General features: G+C 38.8%; 1 protein-coding gene across 1 annotated transcript in view; it reads right to left on the bottom strand.

The window, feature by feature from the left end:
* The window catches only part of LOC101704669 (cytosolic beta-glucosidase), a 120,114-nt gene that overhangs the window by 55,241 nt on the left and 48,891 nt on the right, over positions 1 to 15,982 (bottom strand). The window contains 5 exon segments of the mRNA XM_021260221.2: positions 5,979 to 6,037; positions 6,040 to 6,096; positions 6,812 to 7,373; positions 7,375 to 7,549; positions 7,552 to 7,596. Coding sequence (XP_021115880.2) covers positions 5,979 to 6,037; positions 6,040 to 6,096; positions 6,812 to 7,373; positions 7,375 to 7,549; positions 7,552 to 7,596 — 898 coding nt within the window.

Raw genomic sequence — 15,982 nt, 5'->3', positions numbered from 1 at the left:
GCCAGGTCTGCATTACTTTGGGAAATGGATGTATTTCTCCTTTCCTTGCTCTCCGTGGAAAGGGGAAGAGAAGGGGGGAGCGAGACTGCTGACAGACAACAGCAGGGTGACTCTGTGCTCAGCATCTTGTCTTGGTGGTATATCCAAGCTGCAAGATTTATAACCTTCTTGTTACAGTGTATCAGCTTCAACACTTTCCGTGAAGTCTTCAATAACTTCGATGACATCTTGCTGAGGGGTTTTGTCATTAAAAGCCTAAAGCTGGTCATTAACAAACCTTCTCTGCAATCATCCACCGCTGTGCTAACTCAGGCATGGGTCTGCCTGGAAAGTTGGGCTGGCTTAGAAACTTTCCAGAAGGCTGCATTTTTTTTTTCCTGTGCAGGGTATATTTCTTTAGGGAAAGAAAATATAGTTCCCAATCATTTCATCATTTATTTCTCATTATCTTTGGACTAACCCTTCCCTGATAGACTCAACCAAATTCAACAAACATCTGTAGATCACCACTATATAATGGGCATGTGCTTGGGGATGAGGATCTAATTATGAAAAACACAGCTCCAGCCCTCAGATGGATCCATTGACCCCCCTAAAAATATTAGACATCCTTTGCAGAAACTTAATAATGCAGCAAATCCTGTCTAATGCTCTAAGCGTTATTTTCTTCATTTGTCACCTACCTTTAGAAAACAGATGTTCTTACTATGCCCATTTTAGAGTTTAGATGACTAAAACTTTTGCCAGCTTCAGCACTTTCCTAATGTTACTGACCTCGTAAGTAAGAGAATCAGCACTTTCCTAATGTTACTGACCTCATAAGTAAGAGAACCAGATCACAAACTCATGTCTTATGTGATTCAAGTGCATTCGTCTCCTCCAAATATCAGGATTGGGCTAGGAAAAAGGCAAAGATTATAGAATTCTGAGTTGAGGAAATATTTTAAGCTGAGCTAAAGGCTGACAGATGCTGGACAGGTGTGAGCAACAGGGTGAACTCAGGAGAATTTGGGTGACGGGTGGAGTCTTGCCCTTGGACCAACCTGCCCTGGCTTCACGCACTTCCCCACCCCACAACAACATAGAGTTTAAAGCAGTATCTGTCCACTTGTATGTGTTTAACCATGAAGTCTAACCTGCTCCCTGGCCCTGGACCAGTGAATGCTGGTGTTAATTTTATGAATACAAGGTGTGACCAGAAAATATGATGTATGGTTAATTAAAAATTTTAAAATTATTACAGTAAGATACATTGCCATTAATCTCCCTCAAGATACTCCCCTTTACTTCAAACACACTTATCCCATTGTTTTTGCCACTTTCTGAAGCACTTCTGGAAGTTCTTTCATGAGTGTCTTTGTGCCGCCATCTTGAATCAATGCAGAATGTTTACAGCAATTTCTGTCAAATAAAAAATTATGGTGTGTCCCCATCCTTTTTATTCACTGGATTTGGCATCAGAATTGTGGCTCATCCCCAAAGTCAACATGACCTAGAAAGGTAAATGCTTTGAATCCATTCATGACCTTGAGGCCACCATCATAACACAAATAAAGATACTCATTGAAGAGAACTCTAGAACTGCTTCAGAAAGTGGCAAGAATGATGGAATAGGTGTGTTTGAAGCAAGGGGAAGTATTTTGAGGGAAGTTAATGTCAGTGTGTCTTTTAGTGTCATAAAGTTATTTTTAATTTCAGTAACACCATATTTTTGATCATCCTTCACATAGTAAAGATTCTTATGATGTTATTTGAAGAAAACTAATCCAAAACATACAAAAATTCTGTGACAAAGCAATTCCCAGTTGCATGACATATTTTTGCTGTCAACAATTTGATTTTTTACCAAGTCTAGTAAGCTCTCAGAAATAATGAGTGCAGTTGTTGCTTTCTCCTCCATAACATTCAGACTGAAGCAGTCAAAGGGTCAATTTTACAGCACATATCCAGAAGTTCTTTCAAAAAACTGATAGAAAACCATGGAGATATGGGGAAATACTCTGCTACAAGGCTTGGAATAGGATTTTTTTTTTTTCAAATAACAAGGAAATTAAGTTGAAGGTGGTAGGAATATTTTTAAGGGTGCACATTTTGTAATAATCTTTATCATTAGTTAAAGACCTTGTCTGTGTTGGGCAATTGGTGGGAAGCTTCTCTACAATAACTCATTAAATGGAATCTTATGACAACCCTTCCCAGGAAAGCATTATTCTCATATTTATATGTAAACAAACTGAGGATCCAATTGGTTGAGCAATTTGTCAAAGGTCCCTCATTGGGCAACTTGCAGAGCTAGAATACAAGCCTGGTTTGTGCTATTTCAAGGTTTCAGTGTTGCTTTTCTGTATCTACATTAATTAAAATATATTCTATCTAAAGATGTTTAAACACAAATAATACAATGATAAAAAGGCACTAGCTGATCTGTCTCTTTTCCCTTAAAAGAGAAACTCTTCTCTCCCTCTTTCCTCTCTCTCTCTCTCTTCCTCTTCCTCCCTCTCTCCTTTCCCAAAAGGAAGCAAAAACATTAGCTATTAGCTTACTTTTCTTACTGCTTGATGAATGCAGTGGGATTTTACCTGAAGAGATTCATAAGCCTGCCAGGCAGACACCATTGATCCAACTATAGTGCCATTATGTGCCTGTCCATATGCGTGATGTTGGAGGGAAGGTTTTGTTCCTGGGAGTCACAAAGCCATCATCCATCTGACATCCTGGGTTTTGGTGGGCCCTTACCTGCCGTGCTTCCTGCAAATGTCTTCCATGGCCTGTGATTATTTTTAATCGCTCACAGGATGCTTCCTAGTAGGAAAGTCCTTGCCAACCTCGGTCATCAGGACTACCTCAAAGGAGTCTCAGAAAATCGGTTACTCAGTTCAGCTCAGCCCTTCTGATGAGAAGTAATATATGGGGTGCCTGATCTTTCTCCAAGGTCATAGAAACTACTGGTCCTTTTAGAGACAGCACAGGCCACTTCCAAAGGATATATGGAAAGCAAGGTACCAAACATAAAGAAAGGGTTCTGCATAGGAGAACAAAAGGTACTTAGATTCAGAAAGTCCTGAACTCACAGATCCTACCCAACACCAAAACAATACTAATAATGTAGACATTCTCTATTATTCTGAAAGTATTCATTAGGAACTTTGTGATTTGACCAAATGACTTAAGCTCTTTGAAAGGCAATTTCCTCTTTTGTGAATAGGAGGATAAAGCTCATATCACCATTTTAAGAATGAAGTAAGAACATAAATGCAGCTGGCTTTTGTGAAATACTGGCATTTGAGGATCAAGCACCAACAGGAAATTCTCCTTGTTTTTTGTCTCCACTTTCCTTAAAGCATGGGTATCAATTCTTCTCGTTGCTCTTAAGTTTATATGGGATAACAAAGCCACTAATCACTCTAAAATCACACATCACTCCCTCAGTCTAAGAGTCAAATTGATTGGTCCAAGTTCAAAGTCCCAGGAAGGAGCTGGAATTGTCTCAGCTCATATCACATATCTACACAGAGACCAATCAACTCTCAATTGACAGGTGCAGTATTTTATCCCACTTGCCAAACTGTCCCTGTGGTAAGCATATGGATAAGAAGAAGTGGGTAGTTTATAGAAGAGAGCGGGATTATTACATGAAAAAAGAGTTTTACCACAGAAGAAATCACTGGCCCCTACTACAAGAATGCATGAAAAAACATGTCACTATATCTAGTTCAGATACATGTATTTATATACAATCTTTTGTCAATATGTAGATTTATACCCATTTTAAATGCCATATATATTTTTTTAAATAGCTAAACAAAAATGCATTATTGGTTAGTTACAATCAATATAGATAAGCTACTGTTAAGATTCAGAAGCGATCATAGACGCTAAGAATAACAGGCATTTTAAAGGCATAATCATTCTGCACCTTGACTTATGATAAACCTATCAATAATTTATCAATAATGCTACGAATAAGTCAAAATGCACTGAATACCCTTAATCTACTGCACGTCACAGTCTAGCAGATAGGACACTGGGGTCTCTCTTGTTACCCTCAGTGGACAGAGGCTGCCTGAAAACTGTGGCTGTCTGTTGCTGCCCAGCAAGGACAGCGTGGCACTGCAAAGCACCAGCTCAGTGAAAGATCACAATTCAGAATTCTAGGCTGAGTCTCTAACAAACACAATCACTTCCACACCTCTGTGAAATGGCCCAATCATAAGTCAAACCTTCTTAATTTGAGAACGTTTTGTACTTTTCCATCAAATAAACACACAGTAGAAACTCAATATATTTGACACGGAAGATTTTGTTTGTTAGCCCTGTCCTCTCTCCTGTCCCTTAGAAACCCAACTGTTTCCCTATTTTCAAGTTATTTATTTGGTTTTGGTTTTGGTCTTTCGGCAGTAGTCGGGTTTGAACTATATCCCCAGCCATTTTCTTTCTTTTTTTTTAAATTTTGAGACAGGGTCTCACTGAGACACTAAGTTGTCCAGACTAGGCTCAAACTATAATACTCCTGCTTCAGCCTCCCAGAGTGCTAGGAATACAGGCACGTGTACCACACCAAGCTTCTATCTTTAAATCTTTATGGGTTCACCACTGAATTTTTAGCATTAAAATTCTAAGGGGCTACATAAAGTAATTCAAACAATTTGAAAATGCAATAAAATCCTTCTATGATTAGCACTAAACAAGTCACCAAACAGGAAATTTAAAAACTTGATTTCTGGTTTTCCTCTTTGTTCTCAAATATGCACAGAACAATTCTAGACAAATCATTTATGCTTCCTGTGTCCAGCCAGAAACCTGCCTGATAAGTCTACCTATCTTTCAGAATGAAGCCTACAAACATCAATGTGTTCACGGCAAAGAGGACCCACTTACAAGGAGAAATGGGAAGAGGTCCCAGAAAACTAGTGACTTTCTTATCAGAAGGATAACTGCCACCCCAAAAAAGAATTAACTTTGTACATAATGCAAAAGAATTCTTTGACTTGAGCCAAAATGTAGGATCCAATTGCCCTCTGCCAATAAACTCTATTGAGGTTCCAGCCAATATACTCCAGGTTTTAGAAAGAGACCACTTGGCTTTGCTTCTGACTGATTCCAAGATAATATTAAATAATTTTGGAAAGATTAACTCCCAGACCTTTCAAATATGATAATAAGAGATGAGTATGATATTTTGACAAAATTATGAAATTAAAAGTCTCATTTTACACTGAATCTTACTGCTCTGATATTATTCCTTTGTAGAGAGAAGGAATAAGATTTAGGAAGCAACAGTGTCCTAAGCAACAACATTCCAAAGAGGAAGCTAAAGGTGTGAGGTGAGAGGTTAACTGGTCTAGAAATCTGTGTTGTCAATTAAATACTATTCCTTTTTACTTCTTTTAAAATATGAAAAGAAATGCAGAAAGTTACAGATGACAATATTATCTTGTAACACAATTCATGTATTTGCCATGACACAAACCTGTTTCTAACAGGGCCACTTGCTTCCAACCTAAATGGAACATACATTGATAAAGGACTCATGCCATTTTGAACTTCATTGCATAAACGCTGAATTTGGGTCTTTTAAAAATCCTGTCAATTCATTCCTCAGTAGTTAAGATGCAAAAAATATGCAAATAAGCATGCCACAGTTGATCATTGCTAACCTTTTTGTAGTAACTGATGTTCTTCCCCAGAAGCTGCCGCCCCTTCTATTCTTGTTCCCTTCACTCAGGGGATGCAAAATGCTGAAGACAGTTGCCCTTTATGTGATTCTGTTTCAGGAGGTTGAGGCTAGGCCAAAATCTTCACCTTCCTCTTTCCTAAATACTTTTTTCCCCCTCTTTTAATTATATTGCTTTACACTGATTTATATGAATTTCAGCTTTCAAAATCATTGGTCTTTGCTAAATGCAAATAAGCACATGGGAAAATTATATTAAGTTTGCACAATTGATCTTTCATCATTTCAAATGGTTCCTTTGAGCAGGTCCTGAAATGTCTGTCTGAAACATTCCCAGCTTTGGGTGCCATCAAAAGATGGGGGGGGTCATCCTGATAAAACCCATTCTCAGTGATGTAAATTACAGGGTTATTATATGTGTCCTAGAACAAGACAGCAGAAGTTTTATTCCAAACAGATGTTAAAAAAGAAAGTTCATAAAATCAGGTGCTTTACCCTCTCTATCTTCTTGAAGCTACAACCCCAAAACTAGTTTTCATCAAATTGCACTGACCCTATTAACTTAATTTTCCATGCGCTGACCTTTTATGACTAACAATGGAAAAGCAAAACTGTGCAAATGTCCATGAAGACAGTCAAATGACTCTTATTATAATGAGAAGACAGAAATATCTTTCTTCCCATCAGCATCTGTTCATTGTCATTGTTCCTTAACCCCTGGCTCCCACTGACAGCTACATTCTCTATCCCCCACAGGAAGGGTCCTGAAACTGATAACTTGGAATTTTAATTTCAGCTACCTGGATGCCATCTAGCATAATAGAACCCCAGAAAGGATCCGGCTATCTCTCTTAAAATAACTTTTAATAATCCCAGCTATGACAACAGGCTGACAAGTGTGTTCATGCTACTTATTGCTACAACTGATTTTAACAACAAATCCTAACTTTGACCACTGTCTTTGAAGCAAATAATTAGCCAGTTAACCTTCACCAACTTAAATCCCAATCTGTTCTTCTCAAGCCAAAAATGGATATTCTATTATCTAAAATCATCCTTTTTTCAGTCTATATGTACACATACCTTTGCCTGTCTTGCTAACCTTTACACAAGTACACACACAAATCATGCAGTTACCTTAATATAGTTCAGCAGTTTACATAAACCCCATGGCGCCATGTGGACCCACCCCACATCTTTCAAGACAGATCTGAAAAAATCCCTATCTTCGCATGCTGAAGAATGCCCAAATTCTGCTTCCTTATTCTGCTTGGGCCTGACGTGGCGAGTCGTGTAATATTGCACAGCAAAGAAATCAGCAGTGCCTTTGATCATTTTCTTCTCTTCTTTGAATTCTGAAAGCCTCGATGATGGATAGCCTTGCTTTTCACTCATGGAGGCAATCTAGGACTTGACAAGTTCAGGATAATCACCATCAATGAATATAGGCTTACCAAAGAAATCAAACTGGAAATTGATGGCTCCTTCAGCAGCTTTCTAGTCCAGCACTGAGTTGGGATTTGCTGGTTCCAGCCAGAAACAAAAAAGTGATAGGGACACCATATCCTTCTGTTCTTCCCAGAATAAGGAATCATGACTATGTCAGGCTTTGGCATGAGCTTTAATCATATTATGAGCTGCCTGATAATCTCCAGTCCCAATGTGAGGAACACCAGGAGCAAAGAAATACAGGTCATATTGCACTAAAAACAGGCTCATTTATGGTGATCCACTGCCTCACTCGATTCCCAAAGGTGCTGAAGCAAAACTGGGCATATTTGTCAAAGACTTCAATAATTGTATCTGACAACCATCCGCCTTGGTCTTCTGAAGCCTGAGGCAAATCGAAGTGGTGGAGTGTCACCACAAGTGTAACCCATTTGTTAACAAATCATCAATGATCTTGGTGTAATAGTCAAGTCCTAAGAGAGGGAAAATACAACAAAATAGTTATTTTCAGTATGTTGGCAATATTTTGATCAGGATAACTCTTATATAAAATAAGATTTATTTACTCTCTCAGTATAATCAACAGAAGGCTGTGAGGTAAAATCTAGAATTCCCTGACTACAGGCATGGTGGCGCACACCTGTAATCCCAGCTCAGAAGGCTGAGGTAGGAGGATCGCCTCAAGTTCAAAGCTAGCCTTGACCACATGAAGAATTCAAGATCAGCCTGAACTGCATAGAAAGACCCTGTCTCAAAAAGAAAAAGAAAAAGAAATCCCTGACTGGCTGATCAGGGATACTTGTCCGGAAACAGATACATGTGGGTAAGTCGCTGTCACCAAATGTTGAGCTATTTTCCCACTTATCAAAATTGTTATGTTTACCTGCTTGTACACTCATTTTTGTCTCTTAACTCCACTGCAGTATAAGCCCCAGGAGAGCAGGAGTCTTAACTATCTAATTTGCCTTAGGATTCTCAAATCTTGGAACAGTGTCAGAAATTTAGTCCATAATAAAGATTTCTTTCAATGAATGAATGAATGAAACTCAACTGTATCGAACAAAAAGTAAAAGAATTGATTTAGATGCCTGCCTTCATAGTTTTGTAGACCTATTAGTCTCACAGGTCTAAGAAAGGAGACTTGCTGAACATAAATCAGAGACAGGACAGGCTACTGAGAACAGACAGCCAAGGGCTTGAGATGTTGTGAGTCCGTTAGGGAAAGTGCCCTAAAGTTCTGACATGGTCCATGGGAATCCATAGTCAGCCCTCGCACTCAGCTGATTTTTCCAGGGCTGTATGTGGAAGGCAGTGCCTTTGGAAATGTTGCAAAATCAAGAAGGACGTTATCAAGTTGAAGACAGCCTGCCTTAGAAACTAAAGTGAAGAAGATAGCAGGTCTAGCCTCAGGTGACTCTTACCCTGGAAAAGGCTTTCTCGGGAGAGGATGATGTTTGCACTGTACATTATTTCATGTTTAAGCCTACGAAGGAAACTGAAGCTTGGAAGAGAGAACCTGTTCTTTCTAAAGAAATGGATTCTTGGATAGACATTATAAAGGCATATGTAGAATTGTATTGTGTTGAAAGTTTACCTAAAAGAAAGATTCCTTTCTTTTTTGTTTTTCTCTAGCTTTCTCACTTCCCATTTTTTTAAAAAAATAGTAATTCAGACTTTTTCATTGCTTCATGTATCCAATTATTCATTTGTCCATTACCTAACCGCATATTGATAGAGAAATTGTCATATATCATAAGCAAGGTACACACTGGCCTTCTTCTCAAGGAGCTTAGTAGGAGGAACTACAGACAAATTTATGGATAAGTACAATATGGTTCAACATAAAAATAAAGTACAGGGTCCTATTTAACTCACCCTGATCTTGCAGTATGTGAAAGCAATACACACAATAGTTTCAAAAATGAACTATGGCACCAGGATATCTGAGTTTTCTTCCCAAATTCTTCACTTTGAGCATGTTACTTTGTTTCTCTGAATAATCCTTCTACCTTGCAAAATGTGGATAATTAATAGAAGCCTACATCAATAAACTGTGAGAGTTTAATGATTTGATAAATTGAACAAATTTACAACTATTCTTAGCATATGGTAAGATCTTAGCAGAGGTCAGCAATCATTCTAGTAATAATTTTATTGTTATTGTTATTAACATCTAAGCTAACATTTAAAAGATGAATATAAGTTACCCACATAAGGCAAGGAGAAAGGAGTGACTCAGTAAGATCAAAGGGGGACAGAAATGTACAAGACCAAAAAACATGTAAAAATAAAAAACCTCAAATGAGAAAAGCAGGCTATGTATTTATTTGGTTTGCTCTAGCAGGAAAGTCAGCCACCACCAATTGCATCTGGCAGATACTCAACAGCAGTCAGGGAAGAGCAAAAGCTGTATAGAGGAAAAATGGGGTGGGCTTCAGGTCAGGCATCCTCTGACAGGAGGTTGCTGGTATAGGGCAGCTGGAAAATGGCCGGCTAGAAGAGGATCATCCTACATCATTGGTTTGGGGAGTGCACTGTATTTGGTTTCTCTGGATGGTTCTGAGTTGGAAATAAGGCTGTAGCGGGGGACACAAAAAACTAGAGAAGCTCGAATTGTTGACCAGGTATTAACGATTAAGGGCTGACTTCGGCAGAGGTCATGGTTTGGTGTCTGGGCTTCTTATGTGGTCTGAGTCTTCTTTTTATGTTACCTGGCCATTGTTTGCATATTCATTCTCTTGGAAGAGTAAAGCTTCTTCCAGGAACTGAAAGTTCTGTATAAGAAGAGGAGTTTATCAGAAGAAGAGTGAGAATGGGGAGAGGTAATGGGGGTAAGCAAAAGCCGAACTACACAGACATGTGCTGTCTGTCTAAGTATTTTTAACAAAGCTGGTTTATTTTGCAAACTGGAACATAGTGTGAATCAGGCATAGCAACTCCATATTTGGGAGAAACATTCCTATGCTATTCTTACTTGGTAGGCAGAATAACTCATCCTTCTCTCAAAGATGTCCATGCCCTAATCTGTGGAAGGGATGAATATGTTACCTTAAGTAACCAAAAGAAACTTTACAGATGTGATTACGATAATGATCTTGAAATCTGAAGATTTCCCCAGATTGTTCAGGTGAACCCGATACAATCACCTGTGTCCTTACAGGTAGAAGAACATAACAGAAAAGTAGGTCAGAAAGATACTACAACAAAAATTGGGGTGGGAAGATGGCAGCAGGAGAGGGACTTAACTCACAAGCCAAGGGATACAGGCAGCTTCTACAAATTGAATACAGTCTCCTGCTGATAGCCGAAATGAGGACCTTAGTCCTGTGACCAAAATGAACTGGATTCTGCCAGCCTGTGGAGGGAACCAAGAAACATGCTCTTCCACCATGTGCTCCAGAAAGAAATGAAGCCTTGCTGGCCCCTTGAGTTCAGTCTTGGAGAGACTCATATGAGAGTTCTGACCAACAGACCTCTAAGAACACAAATTTATGTGGTTTTAAGCACAGGTTTCAAACAATTTGTTTGCAGTAGCAAAGGAAAATTAATACACTCACCAATATTTATAAAGCTTTCCTTCTCTCTCAATGAAAGAATTTTCCACTAACTGATCTCTGGGCCCTGTTAACCCACATTTCCTCATTTATAAATAACATTTCAAAAAATGATGTGATTACAAAATTTTGGTATTGGTGCATGCAAGGTTTTTCTTAGCCAACTCTTTTCATTGGCTTTGAATCTAAAAATAATATTGGCTTTCTTTTGCTGAATTCATACTATATGTACTAGATGTCATGCATTTTGCTTAATCCTAGTACTAAGCCCAAGAGATGGGCATTTTCATTTCTATTCGATAACTGAGAAAACTGATATTCAGAGAGTCTTAGTATTGTCAAATGGAACAACCTGCATTCAATCCCAAAGTTTCACCGCAAAGAATGAACTGTTCCTATTTTAACACCACATTTCTCATGTTAACCAATGTTCACAATCCAGAAAAGTGTAACTCTCTTTCACTAGCCTTAACATTTACCTGCTTCAGAACAGATCATGATATCAGATTCCTTTTGGGGTTTTTTGAAGCAATCTCCAATGGCATACAATCTGTGTAACTCAAACAACATGATAATCAGAGTTGAACTGAAGATAAATCGATTTTAAGTAACTAGGGAATTGTATAATTTATGGCTCATATTCCAGAGCTGAATACTTGATTTCTGTTTTGTGCAGTTTACCCAGTGCAGTAAGGAAACTTCTCCACAAGGTAGGAGAGTGAGATTTCTATCAGCAGAACACCACACTCAGTCGAAGGATCATGGAGGATCACTTGACCTGGACACCCATGTTTCCCCCTCTGTAAAAGAGGAGTGTACATAGTGCCATCCTATGACTGTCCCTAGTATCAAATGAGAACAGACTGTCAAAGGGCATTTCTTTATTTATCAGACTGGTACTATTCAGGGACAACTCCTTCTCTGACTAAATGTATATTTTTAAATGATATTGATCACCAACATAGGGATATTTGCCTGTAATCCAAGTTCTCAAGAGGCTGAGGCAGAAAGATCATGAATTCTAGTCCAGCCTGGGAAACAGCAAATGTAGCTACACACACACACACACACACACACACACACACACACACACACACTTAAAACCTCTATAAGCTTCTTTTATGGTCAATAATATGCTCTCTGGTTTAGTTAAGCCCACTCATGCTGATTTATAAATATAAAGTACATCTGAGCCAAAGGTCTTTTAGATTTAAGAAAAATAATCCCAGACTAATTCAAATATAAAGGTAGAACTGGAGACAGTTGGGTGGAAGGTGTGAGGAACAGTGGGCATGATTTGAGATGACATGAAGATATCACCCACTTGGGCCGGGGATTTAGCTCAGTGGTTCCGCCGCTGGCCTTGCAAATGCAAGGACCTGAGTTCGATCCCCAGTACCAAAAAAAAAAAAGATATCAGCCACTCAATGACAAAAAGCAAAACTGTAGCTAGAACTCAAGGGAATTTAAATTGGGAGATGAGAAAACTATTGTCTCACAAGGGAAGTGGTCTCCCATCCCTGCTTCTCTCAACACATCAACTTCATTCCCCTCCTTTTCAGAACCAGTTCTCCCTATGTGCCCAATGTGCCATCATTTCAAAATGGCCACCCCATCTGCCAAAGCTACTTCAGAGCCCTGGTGCCATCCACCAATGAACTCATTCTCCAAACATCCTTGGGGGAGGGAAACAACTGGGCAATCTCATCTTTTCAGTGAGATCACACAAGTTACATGTCAGGCATGGAGCAGCATTATATATAACAAAGAAATAGGGAAAATATATGATGGCTCTCCTTGGTTCATACATCTCTAAATTCATACCTTGGTTCTTTTGCCACATGACCTATATTAGTTAGCTATTACTGCCACAACAAATTACCACAAACTGAGACCAATGCAAATGTATTATCTTATAGCTGTGGGCGTCCAAAATGCAAGTGGTTCTCAATGGGCTAAAATCCAAATAGTGTCAGGGCTTCATTTCTGCAGGAGGCTGTCAATGTCCTTGCCTTTTCCAGGTTATAGGAGCCTCCTACATGACTTCTTTCATGGCTCCTTCTTCCATTTCTATCCTCATGTCTCCTCTCCCACCTCTGTTCCACTCCTTATATCTCCTCTGTCTGAGTCTGATTCTCCTGCATCTCTCTTATAAGGACCCACAGATAATCCAGACTTATCTCCACATCTCCATATCCTTAATTTAATTACATCTGTAAAGTTACCTTTCCCAGGTAACTAATATATTTACAATTTCTAACGTTCAAGGAAAAATCATGCTTGAGGTGGGGGAGGGGAATTATTCAGCCTATTATAATGTTCAACATAAAATACAAGGTTAATGTTTGTTGAATTAACTTATTTAAACCACTCCTGCTAAAGTACTGTTATATTTTAAATGTTAAAGGGAACAAGAAATTCCACATAAATATTCCTTTTTTCCCTTTCTAATAGTAGGGTCTCATACTAATCACTTGAAACTTACATTTGTGACAGATATGAAAATTCATTTGGACAGATGAGAAATGCAGAAATATGTGATTTCAGTTGCCAACTCAATCTTTTCTTGTTAAACCTTGAAAACTTGACATTTGAAAGAGAAAGGCTATGTAACATTTCTACTTTGTAAAATATTTCTCCAGTTTGGGGGCATAGAATTTTACAAGGCTCCAAATGTCCCATAATCCAGCTTTAAAATGGGTAGTCAAACACAAAAAAGGGAGTTCTTTGGACAGGACAGTGACAGGGATTTTCTAATTCTTTACATGCTCTCTGAGAAAATATTTAAATGGAAAAGAAAATGATGGCCTTTCTGAGTTAAAACAGTTCCAATCTCTTCAACAGATCACTGCACAAGAATGAGCAACTGCTTATTGAAATTCTGCCTCCTGGAAGCACCGCCAGTGCCCTCTTGTTCAGGGAAAGTCTGCAGTATTAATCAGTTATGGCTCCACAAAAGCCGAGGACAAGCACAAAAGCTCAGTGTTGCAGGCAGGTGCTTGCCGCGTGAGCTCAGCATGAATGACTTCCCCGTGTTGTTCAAGGCACTCCAAGGAGTCAAGTGCCACCACCTCTGTGCTTTGGTCTTTCTGCTCCTCTGCTCTTGGACTGCTGACCTGTACTGTCTCTGTGAACTTCTGTACATCTTAAAGTAGATTTAAAAAGCTTGATGTGTTGACATATTGGTACAGGTCTGTAAGCCTTTATGTAAAAATCTTAGAGACCAATGTAGTCAGAAATTGGGGGTTTTAAAAAGAAAATTCAGAGTACATGTCATATATTAATACCCCCTGAGGGTATGTCTTAACATTTCTGGGGCAAAATATATCAAATAGAATAAACCAAGATTATGAAAAAAAATTTTCATGCAGGTTCAGGTCAGCTTATGCTGCCAATTTAGTTTTAGAATAATTTCTTAGAGCCTTTTGGATTTTAGAATCTCAGACAAAGGATTGAGATATTATATTACAAATTGGTTGGTATTCTAATTATTGGTATTCTAATTATTATTATTACTTATTGTTGTAGAACCTCATCCAAGTGGGATCTAGGGATAACTCTAAACTCCTAGAGTCAGTGGAAAGAGTCTTAAGGATATGGAACCTCCCCTTCACTTTTCCAACAGCGAAATGTAGCACAGAGAATTCAACTGGTTTGATCAGGTTGTAAATGAGCTCTAACCTAGATATCAGGATTTTTATGTCAGACAAACCTAGATTGGGCCCAGCCCTAACTGAATTTGTCATTCTGGAAAATTTACACCTACTCTTATGCCCATGTCAAAGTTTTTCCCTACATTGTGAAAGACTCCTCATCCCTAAGGTTGTTAGGAGCATTAAATATGCAAAAGCAAGCACAGTATATTTATGTATTTGGCAAAGTGAGTTGCATATACTATGTGCTCAAAAAACAGCAATAACTGCTATTCTTAGAGTGATTTTATGATTGTTAATGACCTAATTAAATTAGATTCAGTAACTGTTGACTGAATCCTTCCATGAAAGGTACTGAACTAGGTCACAGTGGTGAGCAAGGCAGAATATCTGCCCACTCTACTGTCAGAAACCTGTGGAACTCTCATATCTATGTTGTGAGTACTTAGCAGAGTCCTTGATGCATGCTAGATGCTCAGTACCCTTAGTTGCATGTAGGAATTGCATACAGAAAGGAAAATCACACTACAAAGTTTCACTTTGGGTATGGTGAGGCCAGAGACAAGGAAGGAATAGCTGTTGGATTAAGAAGGTGGGGAGTTATGAGTTCACATTTAAACTGAACAAGAAATTAATTCCCGGTTAAAATTTAAAAATGAACCAATAATGTAAAGGGAGTAGGTATTCAATCAACAGCAATGAGTCAAAGGCTACTCCCTTCAGAATCAAAGGTCAGGCTTCATGTGAACTCTGGAATTTGTTCCATTTCAAAAGGAGCAGTACCCTACTTTTTGTGAAGTTCATGAGCCCACCTAGAGCTGTCATGATAGATGCTCCTGCATAGGGAATTACAACTTAATCATAAAGAACGCTTCGGTATCAGTTAAGGCCTCTTGGTGTGGGAAATATGGGGAGGTAGGTACCCTTCTACCCTGGTCACATGGCTGCCCATCTTGCATTTAAAGGATACTCTTTAAATTTTCACTGGAGACACCACTTGCCTCACCTAGTACCAGCGCTATGAGTAGTATGAAGTCTCTTCCAGGATAAAGTACAAATAAAAGATCATTACTATGAAGCCATATGTTGTAGTACAGGGGTTGGCAAACTTTTCCTGTAAAGGACCAGATAGCAAATATTTTAGGCTTTGTAGGCCATATGGTCTCCGCCCCAACTACTCAGTTCTGCTGTTCTAGTGGGAAAGCAACCACCTACCATGTGTAATGAATGGGCATGGCCCTGTTCCAATAAAACTTTATTTACAAAGGCAGGTGGCAGGCCAGATTTGGCCCTCAGGTCATAGTTTTCCAATCCAGTTACCTGGAAACTAGCCAGACCTCAGAAAACAGATTCCAAATCTACCATTTCCAAATATGTGCATTTGGACATACACTCCTGTAAAATACGATCATTATACCTCCCTTATTTGGTGTGAGGGTTAGAGAAAATGCGTGTGAAAGTGCCTGATAAATAGCAGGCACTCAATAGGGCAGTGTATGGTCCCTTTAATTACAAAGCATAATAAGAATAATAGCCAACATTTACTGAGCATTTATGATATGTCAGGGACAGTGCTAAGCACTTTATAAAGATTATTTCACTTAATCTTCCAACAACTCTCTGAAGTATGAGCTATTATAGCATTCCTTTCT

The sequence above is a fragment of the Heterocephalus glaber genome, unplaced genomic scaffold (genome assembly GCF_053883595.1).
Source record: "Heterocephalus glaber isolate CG9 unplaced genomic scaffold, H.glaber_assembly_v1.0 deba00001509, whole genome shotgun sequence".
Taxonomy (NCBI): Eukaryota; Metazoa; Chordata; class Mammalia; order Rodentia; family Bathyergidae; genus Heterocephalus; species Heterocephalus glaber.
The sequence above is the reverse complement of the archived record's forward strand: the minus strand, read 5'-3'. Positions and strand labels throughout refer to the sequence as shown.